Genomic DNA, 12,582 nt, shown 5'->3' on the forward strand with positions numbered 1-12,582 from the left:
TAGCCCATTCTAGTTTTGCCCCACATCTTGACATACTGTTCACCAGTGCTTTGGTATATACACCTATGTACATATTAGTATTGTCTGAGATGCTTTTAGTAAGGGTAACAACTAGAAGTATTTTTGAGTCACAACATTTTTGTGTGTGGCATTATAGCTATAAGTACTTTATACATCGTATTGTATAACTGATTTTTCAGGTTTTTTTTAAAAACATTAGAACACAGAAGAATGGTAGGAAAAAGACCAATTTCTAAAATATTTAAAATGTAAACAGTGTAATTCAGAGTATCAAAATTCTTTGAGAAACATCAGTCTAAACCACCATAAGTGCTTTAATAACCATCCACCTGGACTGTAGATGAATTCACCTGTTAATTTCCCATTACAGTGGCTTTAATCAACACATAGACTTGTGCTAGTTTCACACAAGTGTGCAACTACTTTGGTGTGGGACAAAAAGTAGGTCAACCCACAGGACTGTAAAGAAAACCACAGCCTGTGAGAAGGGAAGTTATACTCAATACTAAGGATATACTGTGGGTGAGGCGTTAGCTGTCACCTCACACTGCAAAGTGAGAGGCATTTGAGATAAACAGATAAGTGCACTCAGAGCATATATTGTCTTCAAAACTTTGGAAAGTCATTTTAAGTATAAAGCATTTTAATTAGTTTTTTTGGTCCCTAGTAGTTATGGGCTGGAAAGTCTCTCTGAATTGCATGATTTCTTCTATAGCAAATATATGCCCTATGATGTAGAAGTATGGAAATAATTATTTTGTTTAACATCTACTCTTGTTTACAAAAGAGATTTAAAGCTTAATTTGCCTGAATGTGATGTTGAAACATTGAGTTAATTGTAACATTCAAATCCAAACTGCTGCTTGGAACACTGAGGTGTTCCTGTGCCAAAAACAGTATCATAAAGCTTGAAAAAACCCAAACCAAACAAAAACAAAACAATAAAAGGTAGAAAAAAAACCCCTCATCTTCTACTAGGTAGAACATATAAAACTGTGGAAGGGCTGCTAGAAAGGCCAAGAGACTTGCCTTCTAATTGTGGCTTTCCCAATAGCAACAGCACACAACTGACATGGTTCACAACTGCTGCAGTAAAACCAGTGGTCTGGCTTTTTCATTCCTCTTCTGCTTAGGAAGCCTACAAATAGCAGCAAAGAAACTGAAGGCATCTGTAGACTGAAGAACACAACCTGCATTATTCCATCCATTTTTGGAAGGTTATCTTTGCAACCCTGAGGGCACAGAGCATTATATATGTGTATACAGTACCTAAAGCTTACACAGTATACAAACCGTCAGTACAGGCTCGCTCTCTCTTGCAAGGGAAACTTCCCATGTAGTAGTGGCAACTAGTCCCAGCATTTAACATGTACAGACTAACAACTTTCTTTGACCTAGAAGTCATTCTGGTAAGTTCTGTTCCCTCTCTTGGGCCATTCCTCCTCCACCCATTTCAGCAGCACTTTCACAACATCAATTCTCTTATAAAATTTACAGAGATCAATCAGCTGCTCCACAGTCCTGTCACTATTCCGTAGCAAGAACTCCAAGGTGGGACTTTGGGGCTTCTGTTCAAGGAAACACAATTCATCATAAGTCATCCCCCACTTGCTTGCTAAATTTCTCCAGTTTTTCACTGTTGGGTGGCAGGGATCCAGCTTTAGCCTCACTGTGTACAACAAGTCCTCATCATTGAGCATGTCACTGATGGTCGGTGCACGGAATAAGCACAAGGAGCAGGTGCCATTTTCCTTGCAGGTTTTCTTGAGATCTGCAGTGAAAACCATTACATGGGGAGAAGTTAGGATCTATTGCTGTGGTTTCACCGCAAACAAAAAGTTAAAAGCACAAAGGGTTGAAAAGTATTAAGTTCCTGTGAATCGTTTCCGAAAAAGTCAGAATAGTGACATGTAATGCCTTTCCTTATGAAGTACTCATTAAATTAACTTTCTAAAACTTCTCTCTTCACTACGCTCAGTGGCTGTAATCAAAAGGACAGTAATTTTGAAAGTACCATATTTATACTTTCATAGAAAAGACATGCAATTCAACCCAGTGTGTAAGCTGGGATATTCCCCTTTCTTGTTTTGGGGAACTACGTTGCTTCCTTGAGTCTGCCATAACCCCTGCTTACATCACCAACAGGATTATGTGTGTGTTATGTGCATCTTGTATACATGTGTTGTAGGATGAAGGAAAAGGTTTTGCAATTCTGAGCTGCTGCCTTCATAACAACACGAAATATTTGCATCAGGAGAATCTCTGCTGACAGCTGCAAACACAACTAACATCTAGTATTTTAACACAATGAAAAAGTGCAAATGTTCCTTTGCTTTGTAAGGGCTCTTACAATAAAAGCTGTCCCTGATCTACCAAGCAAGCCTATTTTAAATGTACATTATGGAAAGGAATAAAGTGCATACTCCTCCATGTGTGAGAAAAACAAAAATACCAAGTTGCTGGAAGTAGATGGTGATATGTTCTAAAATCTGCATTGAATACTGAAAATTGCCATTTAGAGGTCTCCCACACACAACAGTCAATATCTCCCCAGCATTGTGAACAATGCGGTGCTATCAGACTATATTAGATATTAATAACATGTAAAAGCATGTAGAAACCAGTTCTAGTCATACTTCCAGATAATACTCATACTAAGACCTTTAACATTGCAGTGGTGTAGGGCATCGTTTGAGCATTTTGGCTGCAGATATGACCTGAACTCTCCCTGCTCCTTTCTGAAGGCAGGGAGAATTTGGTATGTCTGAAGAGCAATAGATAATAGACGCAGCCTAGAAGCACTTTCTAAAGCTTCTGCCCTCCAGCCTCATTGTACAGCTTGAAATAGGGAAGTGACTGGTCCTGCTTGGGATGAAACTCTGAAAAAGGGACATTACAATAAGAAAACTAATATTAATCAAGAGTGATTAAAAACAACAACAGAAAACAGTGACACACAATTTGCAAGTGCTGGATCAGTGCTGGTCTAAAAGACCTGAACTGTATCTCCGGCAAAGGGCAAATCTGGTACTCAGTGCCACCTACTCATATAGACAACACGTTAAGGTTTTTTTTGTTTGGGTTGTTTTTTTTTTTTCCCCATTTGCAGTAATTATTGTCAGATTGTGTGAAAATTCCAGAAAGACCGCCAAATTGTGGTTTTTTTATTCTGAATATTAGTGTTGATAAAAGCAACTCAGCTGAATGTAGCTTCTGCATGCACTTGGTTTTGTGTTTTTAAGGGAAGAACAGGCTATTGTTCTTTTTCTAACGTTGCTCATTGGCTTGCTTTTTTAGCAGGCCAAAGACAACTTCTGAAGTTTTCAACAAGTTAGGACGTGCAGCAACAACACTGCTGCAGACACATAACTTCATACAAATGCTTAGATTCCCTCTTAAGGCAAAACATGTTCTGGTGACATCTTTGCTCACAGGTATTCCACAGGCCTTGCAGCTGTTCTCTACAGAAATACGTATGTGAACCATTCTGTTCTTCTTGTGCACCCTAAACTCTTGCTGAAGTGAGACAAAATTTGCTTGCTTCACTTATACCAAGATTTAGTTATACAAACAAGGCAAAATGAATGTAATCCAATCAAAGTTCTGGCTGAGCTCAAAGGGCAGGAGAGCACCCTATCTGAATTTCATCTTATTTTGCTTTGCAAGGATGCCAGAGTAATTTTTATCCTCCAATAGAAGCAGGAAAGAAGGGTTAAAGAAAACACAGGGCACAGTTATAGGTAAACAAAACTAAACCAACCTGCTTCTTGTGCTATACTGTGCGCAGACTATCAAAAGCATTATAAAGAATCCTGCTTTTCTAAGATGCCTGGTGTTAGATACTGATGAGCAAATGATGACCTACCCACCTAACTGCATGATCCTAATGCTACGTGATAGGACAAGCTTCTTTACTAACAGGAAATCCTCAGTTGTTCGCTGTTAGATTAACAGGGCCGTATACCATCCACACACACCCCACCCCCAGCTGAGCTCATACAATTATGGGACTTACACATTTTGTATGGTCTGCATTACTGATCACCACCCCGTTTAGAATAAAGAGGAAACCGTAAATGACACTGGTAATGAAATGAGCTCCACAAGCATTGACTACCCAGGCAGTTCTTGGTTATGACAAATAGCAGTTTTTAATAAAGTACTTTCAAAAAAAATCTAGGAATAAAATATGTAGGACAGTAAAGCTGACATATTACCTGAAAGTGATTCGTCATTATGGTTTTGCGTGTTTCTGTCTTCTGGCTACGAAGCAGAAAACAAATATAAATCAAAACAATGTATTTGAACATCTAAAATAACTATTTGGTTAATTTAAAAGTGACAGGAGATTACTTAGAAGAATCCCGAGCTACTTGTAAAGTCAGACAGGGAATATATCTGGTTTTGAGGAATTACTGACAATCTGCAGTCTTTTCAGGCAGCACTTTTCTGCTTTGGCTCACAAAACTGCCCTGTTGGTTGTATCCACTGAACAATGTCATCTTTATTAATGATATGCTATGGGGTTACATCTGTTGAATAATTTGTTCTTAATCCCTCAACAGCTGTTCAACAATTCATATGGCTTGATTAAAAAGATTTTTTAAATGCTTTGCAATGAAAAAGACGAGAATTTTGCCTGTAACATGCAGCAGTAAGGGATTGTTTCATTGATCTAGGAAAAGTGGAGGAGCTTTTTTTACAAATTTTTTTACATACATAGGAAACTTTTCTAGACAACAGGTAGACTTGAACATTTCTGCTGGTTCACGTTTAACCCTCCTCCTGTTTGAAGTAAACATTCCCTCAGTGGCTTTTTGCCTGCTAATTAAACATAATGAAATTACTTAGCAGCTTGAGACTGCAACACACATTGTAACATTTCAATTCTACTATGTAGAAAGCAACATCTAAAAACTGGAAGGACAGCACCTTGATCCTAGAACTGCGGGAAACTGCAGCTGCCTTCCTTTAACTATGCAGCTGTGGAGCCAGCTGAAACAGCTTTCTTCTGTTGAGGATTTAAAGATAAAAGCAGAAGGGGATTTTCCCCTTAGCTGCAATAAAGTATTGTTGATTTTTTGTATTGTGCCATTCTTTCAAAACTATCACAGCAGGCTGTGCATGCAAACACAAGTCAACTGGGTAACAATATAGTGTAATAAGATACTCTATTCCTACCTGCTACACCTTCTTTACTAAGAAATCCACTAAAAATAGAATATGGGCAGTTTCAGTTGATGTGGTGAACATGCATACATTCACAGTCCAATTATAAAGAAGGTAAATTATCTCCAAAATATTTAAAGACTTTGTTAGCAAAGGAAAAATTTGCATGCTGTTTTCAGCATTTCTTTATTCCCTGAAACCTGCAAGATCACACATGCAACATCAAATCACCCCAGAAAACGTCTGCTCTCTGCTCAAGAGAGATCTAACACTGCATATGCCACTTGCAACAGAATAATCCTTGCCATTACCTCCTAGTAGTTTACTTTTCCACTGGCACCATGTAAGCTTTCTCTGGACAGAGCTTTTTAAACATGAACCTGGCCTTCATGGCAAAATGTGAGCACCCAAAGCTTAAGAAAAATTGAATCTAGAAATCCTGATTATAGTCATTGTCTCCATTCCCACAAATTCCTTAAAAAGGTAGAACTTTATTACTGAGCCCTGAGGAACAAGTCCCCAGAAGGGTAACTCACTGGGAGAATGAGGAGCTGCCCATCACAGCTCAGCCTCCCCAGAGATCTGTTTCAAAAGAAACAAACAAGCAAATAAAAACAAAAGGAAAAAATAAAGTAAAAAGGAAAAGTGGATACTCTTCACTTCGTTTGCAATAGCTAAGTTGCTGTCCTGAGCTTCAGTAACATTTCCCAGACCTTATGAATTCACGAAAGTTCAAACCGTATTATGAAAGCTAATACCTAAATGCCTTTAAGAGATGTCATTATACTCATGTCTTATGGTAAAAAATAACAAGAATGGCTAGTACTGCAACAAGTACAAAAAAAACCCCAGGGATACTTACCTGTGCCATACATCTGTTTTCAAAATTTGTATTTTTATTGATCAGTTATTATCCATTTTTATCAAGTCAGTTGCACTCAGGTTTATTCAAGATCATTTTCTTGTAATGTAATTGCAGTAAAACAATGTAGTGCTACTGCCCATGAAATGAAGGTATTAAGCAAGAATATTTTTGCCCAAAACTAAAATTTAATCAACCTCTACAGGTCTAATCAAAGCCATAAACCTACGCAGAGTCTGAAGATAAGCAGAAAGTTTTTCAGCTCTGTAGAACCATTAACACCCTAATACATGGAAATATCTTTATAGTGATTCTAAGCTGGCAATAAATGCTCTCTTCTTGATGATGGGAATGAGACCATTACCTCCATCATCTGTGAAATGCATACCAAACCCATGTTTGTTTCTGATGAAATTCAGCTGGGACTCTGGCATAAGGAACTCCTTTTAATTCTTCGTCTCGCTGGAAAATGCTCATTCATTTCTCTTCTCCAAGTTTTCTGCTCAACCCAAAGAGAATCAATTTGAAATTCAGCAAATGACATTCACTTGAAAGATGGTAACCATGGAGCATGGGGGTCACTCAGCATTGCCCACCCTATGGCAATGTAGGATTTCACAAACGGTGGAGAGTATTTGCACTACGGGAAGAGCAGCGTCCCAAAGTCAAAGCAGAACAGTCAAATGCCTCCCTAAGGGCAAAATACAAGGAGTCCGAAACCTAGGATTCCTTACTACTTCACTTATTCTCTGCCCTAGCTCTGTTTCCAGCATGAAAGAGGGAGAGCATGCATGACAAAGCCTTAACTCTTGTCAGCTCTTCTTCAGAGCATATACACACTAATGAAAACCTATTTAAAATACAAAGTACACATTAATGATTAAATAACCTTTCTTTTGCTCTTCTCCACAAAAGCTCACTTCATTGAACTCTTGAAAAGAGAGCCTATTTCTGGTCTGTTTTATTGAGTAATTCCAGAGAATTACTGGAGACTATTCTGGAGATATAATCTGAAAATGTATTTATTTGTTAACATACTTATTTAATCAATAGCAATAACTTAGTTCACATTCAGGTATCATTTTTCTTACCTGTTGAATTAGGCCAGAATCTGACGTAAGGGTCTTGATGTTCACAGATGCAATTTCCAATGTAACTTGATCTGTTAGGTATTCCTCATCTAAGACAAAGACTGTGAAACACTGGTCTTCCACCCAAATACAAATTTAAATAGTAAGACTATCAAACATAAATTATAGGTGTCTAGCATACAAAATTTAACTCCATATCATGATCAGTCACGGGGAAATGCTGGATTAAAAGCCCAAAATATTAAATTGGCAGAGACTACAACAATCATGCAGAGCATGACTGTGCGAAGAAAAATAATCCTTGCAGAGATCAGATATTGGTGTAGCAATTGTTTTGAACAAACACCATACTATTTTGAAGCAAGAGTCATATTCTTCTTTCAGAAAGCTGACCAGAGAACATTAACCAAACCAATATATCAAAGTAGGCTGAAGACGACTGTCACAAGTCAATATAATCCCTTTTTGCTTTGCTTTTCTCATCACACTTACAATGATAATTGTTGAAATATGTACTACACAAATATTTATCTTTTATTCTGCCCCTTTGTGAATTAGGCTCGTCCTACTTATCTGCACTACACAGACGTTTTCTGAAGCACTGAAATAATCCATTCAACTGCCCTGGGAGTCCACTGAAAAGCACAACATTCTCCAGTACAGCACAAACTCTATTTACCTTTCAAGCTTTACTTCAGCCCTCAAAATGGGGTACAAGGGATGCATAAGCCCTTTGTGAACCTTGTGTGCAAACAGACAAATTTCACTCTGCACGATTAATAAGGTCCTCATCATCAAACCATTTGCATAATTCCCCCAGGTCAGGTACTGACCACCATTAACATGAGTTTAAAAGAGGTTATATTCTACATGTTTTTACACACAAGAGCTCTCCATGGTGGTGACTACGTTTGTAGTGTTGGTACATTTCCTTTTGCTGTTTGTTAAGCGGTAAGATCTCATTAAAGAACAGCTATTATCTTTATGAATCATCAGATAACAGAAAGAAGACATATTTCCTTATCTCACTCAAAAAATCGATCCGAATCAAATAATTCATCCTTACACTTGCAAGAAAGAAAAAAAAAAATATTATTTTCCTCTTTTTCTGGTTTTATAAAACTGTTGAAACTTAAAGCCAAATAGTTTTCCACCCCCAGCAGGGTAAACATTTAACAAGGATCATCTTTATTCTTTATGACTGTAGGTCCAGAGACAATGGGGGTGGGGTGGGGTGGGGGAAATGGGGAAATCCAGAGAAGTCTGGCAAAGAGTTTGGGCATCAAAATTCCATTTCATTTTTGTGGAAACATTATGTGTGAAATTTGTTCTATATCTGAGTGGAGGTAGAATTATAATCAAAACCTGATGTAAACATTAAGCCTAGTCCTGCAAGATGAAAAGCTCCCTCAACTCACCTTTAATTCATAATCGGTAGAGGATGCTAAGAACTTTAATAAGTTATGGCCCCAAAATGGTCCGTTAATTAATTGACCTATAAAAGCAACAAAACAGCCCTCACCCTGCCCCTGGCCAATGTACCATCTATTCAAACATTGTATCTGAAGCAAACATAATTTTGTGTTACACAGAATCAGACCTGCACAGTTTTTAGCTCACAGATTTGTATTTCTAAATCTGTATTTTTATAGAAATAGTTATAAAAAGTCATTCTCAGAAAAAAATTTAAATCACGGAAATGAACAGAATATTAAGAGGTATTTGTATCACTTTCAACTCCAAAGGGGAAATGTCAAGCTATATTAATACTTACATTTTTCTACACTTAGCAAGAGGAAGCAGAAACTAAAATTAAAAATAAACCAAGTTCATTTCCTTTCTACAGAAAGTGCTGAAATTTCTACTTCCTCTCAGCTTTCCTTTTTAAATTAAAGGCATTTAAAACATGCAATCTCAGATTTCAAACAACTTTGACAAATTTGAAATTTAGGAATTTATCTAATTAATTTTGAGGGGGACCTGATGTCATGGGTGAAATAAAAAACAGGACATGGAAAAGAATGTTACAGAGAAATTCCTTTAGTGTTGATAAACAATTTTGAAAGAACAAACCACCTGGCTGCAAATAAACAGAAAGTAGTTTATGATTTGAGATTAGTTTTCATCCCACATTCTCCTTCCCAACTGAACAGCACTTCTGAGAAGATGCTTGTTTCCTCTGGCTGGCTCCCTCAAGCCCCCAAAATAGTCTCTAACCTTTCTTTAACCCCACTGGTATATTGCTGTTGTGGTTTAACCCCAGCCGGCAACTAAGCACCACACAGCCGCTCGCTGACTCCCCTCACAGTGGGATGGGGGAGATAATCGGAAAAGTAAAAGTGAAAAAACTCGTGGGTTGAGATAAAGACATTTTAATAGGTAAAGCAAAAGCCACGCACACAAGCAAAGCAAAACAAGGAGTTCATTCACTGCTTCCCATCGGCAGGCAGGTATTCAGCCATCTCCAGGAAAGCAGGGCTCCATCATGTGTAACAGTTACTTAGGAAGACAAATGCCACACTCCGAATGTCCCCCCCTTCCTTCTTCTTCCCCCAGCTTTATATGCTGAGCATGACGTCATATGGTATGGAGTATCCCTTTGGTCAGTTGGGGTCAGCTGTCCCAGCTGTGTCCCCTCCCAACTTCTTGTGCACCCCCAGCCTACTCGCTGGTGGGATGGGGTGAGAAGCAAAAGAGGCCTTGGTTCTGTGTAAGCACTGCTCAGCAGTGACTAAAACATCCCTGTGTTATCAACACTGTTTCCAGCACAAATCCAAAACACAGCCCCCTACTAGCTACTATGAAGAAAATTACCCCAGCCAAAACCAGCACAATTGCTCACGCTCCTCAGCAAAAGTTTCCATTGTGACTAGCTTTGGCATAGTTTCCTGTCTGTCCCCACTGCAGACCTGCTGTGCAACACAGGATGGAGAACACACTATCTGCAGAGAGCTCCTCAACTGAGCCCCTGCCAGTGCATTCCCTGGACAAAAGCCAACGGTGAAGCCTGGGATGACAAAAAAACCCACCCCACATGTCAAGGAAACCATAAAGAGGATATTCACACTGTGTAATCCAAGTATCTGACTTCAGTGCAATACAGAACCTGCACTCCCTCACTCCATTTTTAATGAGAGGCAGGAACTTCTGCAGAGTGGACCTATACTAGGTTCCCAAGTAGATGGTATTACTACCTACTAAAGGTAAAAGATGGCATGAAGAGTTAATTGGTTATAGGGCTGAGAATGCAGTCAGAGACAAGAAACCTGGAAGATATTTCTGGATTATATTTCTGATAACCTGAAGGCACTGGTAATCTCTTCAAAGCCACATTCTAACATTATCATGTCTCTACCATCTGTTCTCTGGACACTGTTTTGTGATGGCACCACTGTATTTTCCTTCCAGATTGAGAACCAAGATCTTCTGAAGATAGTTTTAGACTGACTTTTAGATCAAAACTAAACTTTTGAAGGAAATTTCAGAAGTCTTACATATATATATATATATATACACACACATACATACACCAAACTGACCTTAAAAATACAGAAGATGACACTACATTTGAAACAAACATCCAGGAAAAAGTAAGAGTATGTCAATCTGTTGGATAACACCAATGGTTTTATTGCACCTAACAACACAGATCTATGACACCTGAATACACAGAATTCACAATACTTACCTTTAGGTACTCCTGTGTCTTGGACAGGATATTTTTCAGTCTGTCACAAAAAGACAAGAGATGCAGGTGTTTGTTATTTTGAGTGTAATTGTGCTGGAGAAAGAGTATATAAAACCACATAATTATAGTTGCATCTCTTCAATAGCTACTAGTTGATCCGTCTACAATCAGACATACTAACACTCTTCTTATGCGGGAATGGAGATGCTACTAACACTACTGATTAGCACATGCCAAAGTAATAGAGATTGCTGCTTTGCTGCAGTATTTTTAAAGGTATTACTTCTTAGTGAAAAAGCAGAGATTGGGAAAGAAATTTTGCATTTAAGCAGCAAGATAATCTAGAAAAGGTAATGCATACCAGGAGGAATAGAGATGACTTCAAAAGCTCTTTTAGCAGATATAAGTTTTTACTAAAATGTTACTGTACTGAAAGAAAAAAATATTTTTCCCTTCTGCTCTAAAATTAAAAAGTTGATTAAGATGCAATAGAAAACTATTATTACAGAGTTTAAGGGGATAGCTGCTGATTTCCAGGCATGTTATAACTTACTATTATACCTGAAATCCACCTTCTTCCCTATGACCCCCACCCTTATGTAAAAGTAGGTGTGGCTTTCACAGAAGCTCGTAACCAAGCAAACAGATTAAAGACATCTTAATTTAAGGGAGTGGGGGGGATAAACAAACTTTAATTTGACTCAAACATAGCAACTTTTCCCCACCTTTTAAAAACTCCCCTTAGCAAAACATAGCATCTAATTTAGTCAGGCCACAAAAACAATCACAAAGTCTGTATCTTTTATTAAAACCTGCTAACATAAAGGCATGTACACAGACTGCAATAATGGATCCCAGTGAAGGATCAGCATTTAAAGTACTAGTGAAATTTTCAGAGTTTACTGCTGACTCCCTGTTGCAAAGCTTCAAAATGGGAAGAAAACACCAAGGCAAAGCAATAGCTTGCTCACTTGCCATAAAATAAACCAATGCATTTCAATCTGTTTACATAACTACATTAGACAACAGTCTTCTTCTGGGCTACACAGCACTGTAACTTTTTCCCAGAGTAAACAACCCATAGCAACATTAAAAAGAAAAACTCTGAAAAGACTTCACAGAATTTCATATTACTTTTACCTGATATACTCCTGCCTCAGCATAAGACTTGTATGTTTAACATCCTAAGACACAAAAACTTGCCATAAATGGTGTTACTCTGCCAGCAAGCACTAGAGAGCGCTTGGTCTCGCCCTAGGTTCACCCATGCCTGCTGTAAGGCACTGCTGTTTGGTCTTACCTTTCCATGACTTTACCTCATCAGACAAAATAGGTACAGGAAGGAATAATAACTTAGTACAACTGAAATTTTAAGCCCTAGGTGGGTTTTCTTATCCCTCCAACCCATATAGACAGAAGAATGTCAGCACCAATCTTTCTCGGTTGCTGGGTTTTTTTTGATTAAAAAAATGGTACTGCCATAGCCTCTGGAGGCTATCCCATGGACAGCTCAGCTGATACCATCCAATTCAGCTTATGTACCTATTGGTATTTTTATTTACATTTTAACTGCACAAGGTTAGTAAATTAAAATTTGTTTATACAATCATACAGATAAGCAAAACCCTATATATACTCACAGTTTGAGTTAACATCCTTGAATGTTTCACCTCACTTCTGCATTACATAACTGTAGAGAGCTGCAATGATTTGAACTGTATTAGACCAAAACCACATACCATTGTTAAGGA

At 38.1% G+C, this 12,582-nt stretch overlaps 1 protein-coding gene across 1 annotated transcript; it reads right to left on the reverse strand.

The window, feature by feature from the left end:
- Window positions 1-1,170: 1,170 nt before the first annotated feature.
- Window positions 1,171-10,871, reverse strand: EDARADD (EDAR-associated death domain; the record flags this gene model as incomplete). Its single annotated transcript, XM_009578461.1, has 4 exons — window positions 1,171-1,792; window positions 4,239-4,284; window positions 7,144-7,232; window positions 10,832-10,871. Coding segments are annotated over 4 exons (552 nt in total), but the record flags the coding sequence as incomplete, so codon positions are not given.
- Window positions 10,872-12,582: the final 1,711 nt, after the last annotated feature.

Source organism: Fulmarus glacialis, unplaced genomic scaffold, assembly GCF_000690835.1.
Source record: "Fulmarus glacialis isolate BGI_N327 unplaced genomic scaffold, ASM69083v1 scaffold27885, whole genome shotgun sequence".
Lineage (NCBI taxonomy): Eukaryota > Metazoa > Chordata > Aves > Procellariiformes > Procellariidae > Fulmarus > Fulmarus glacialis.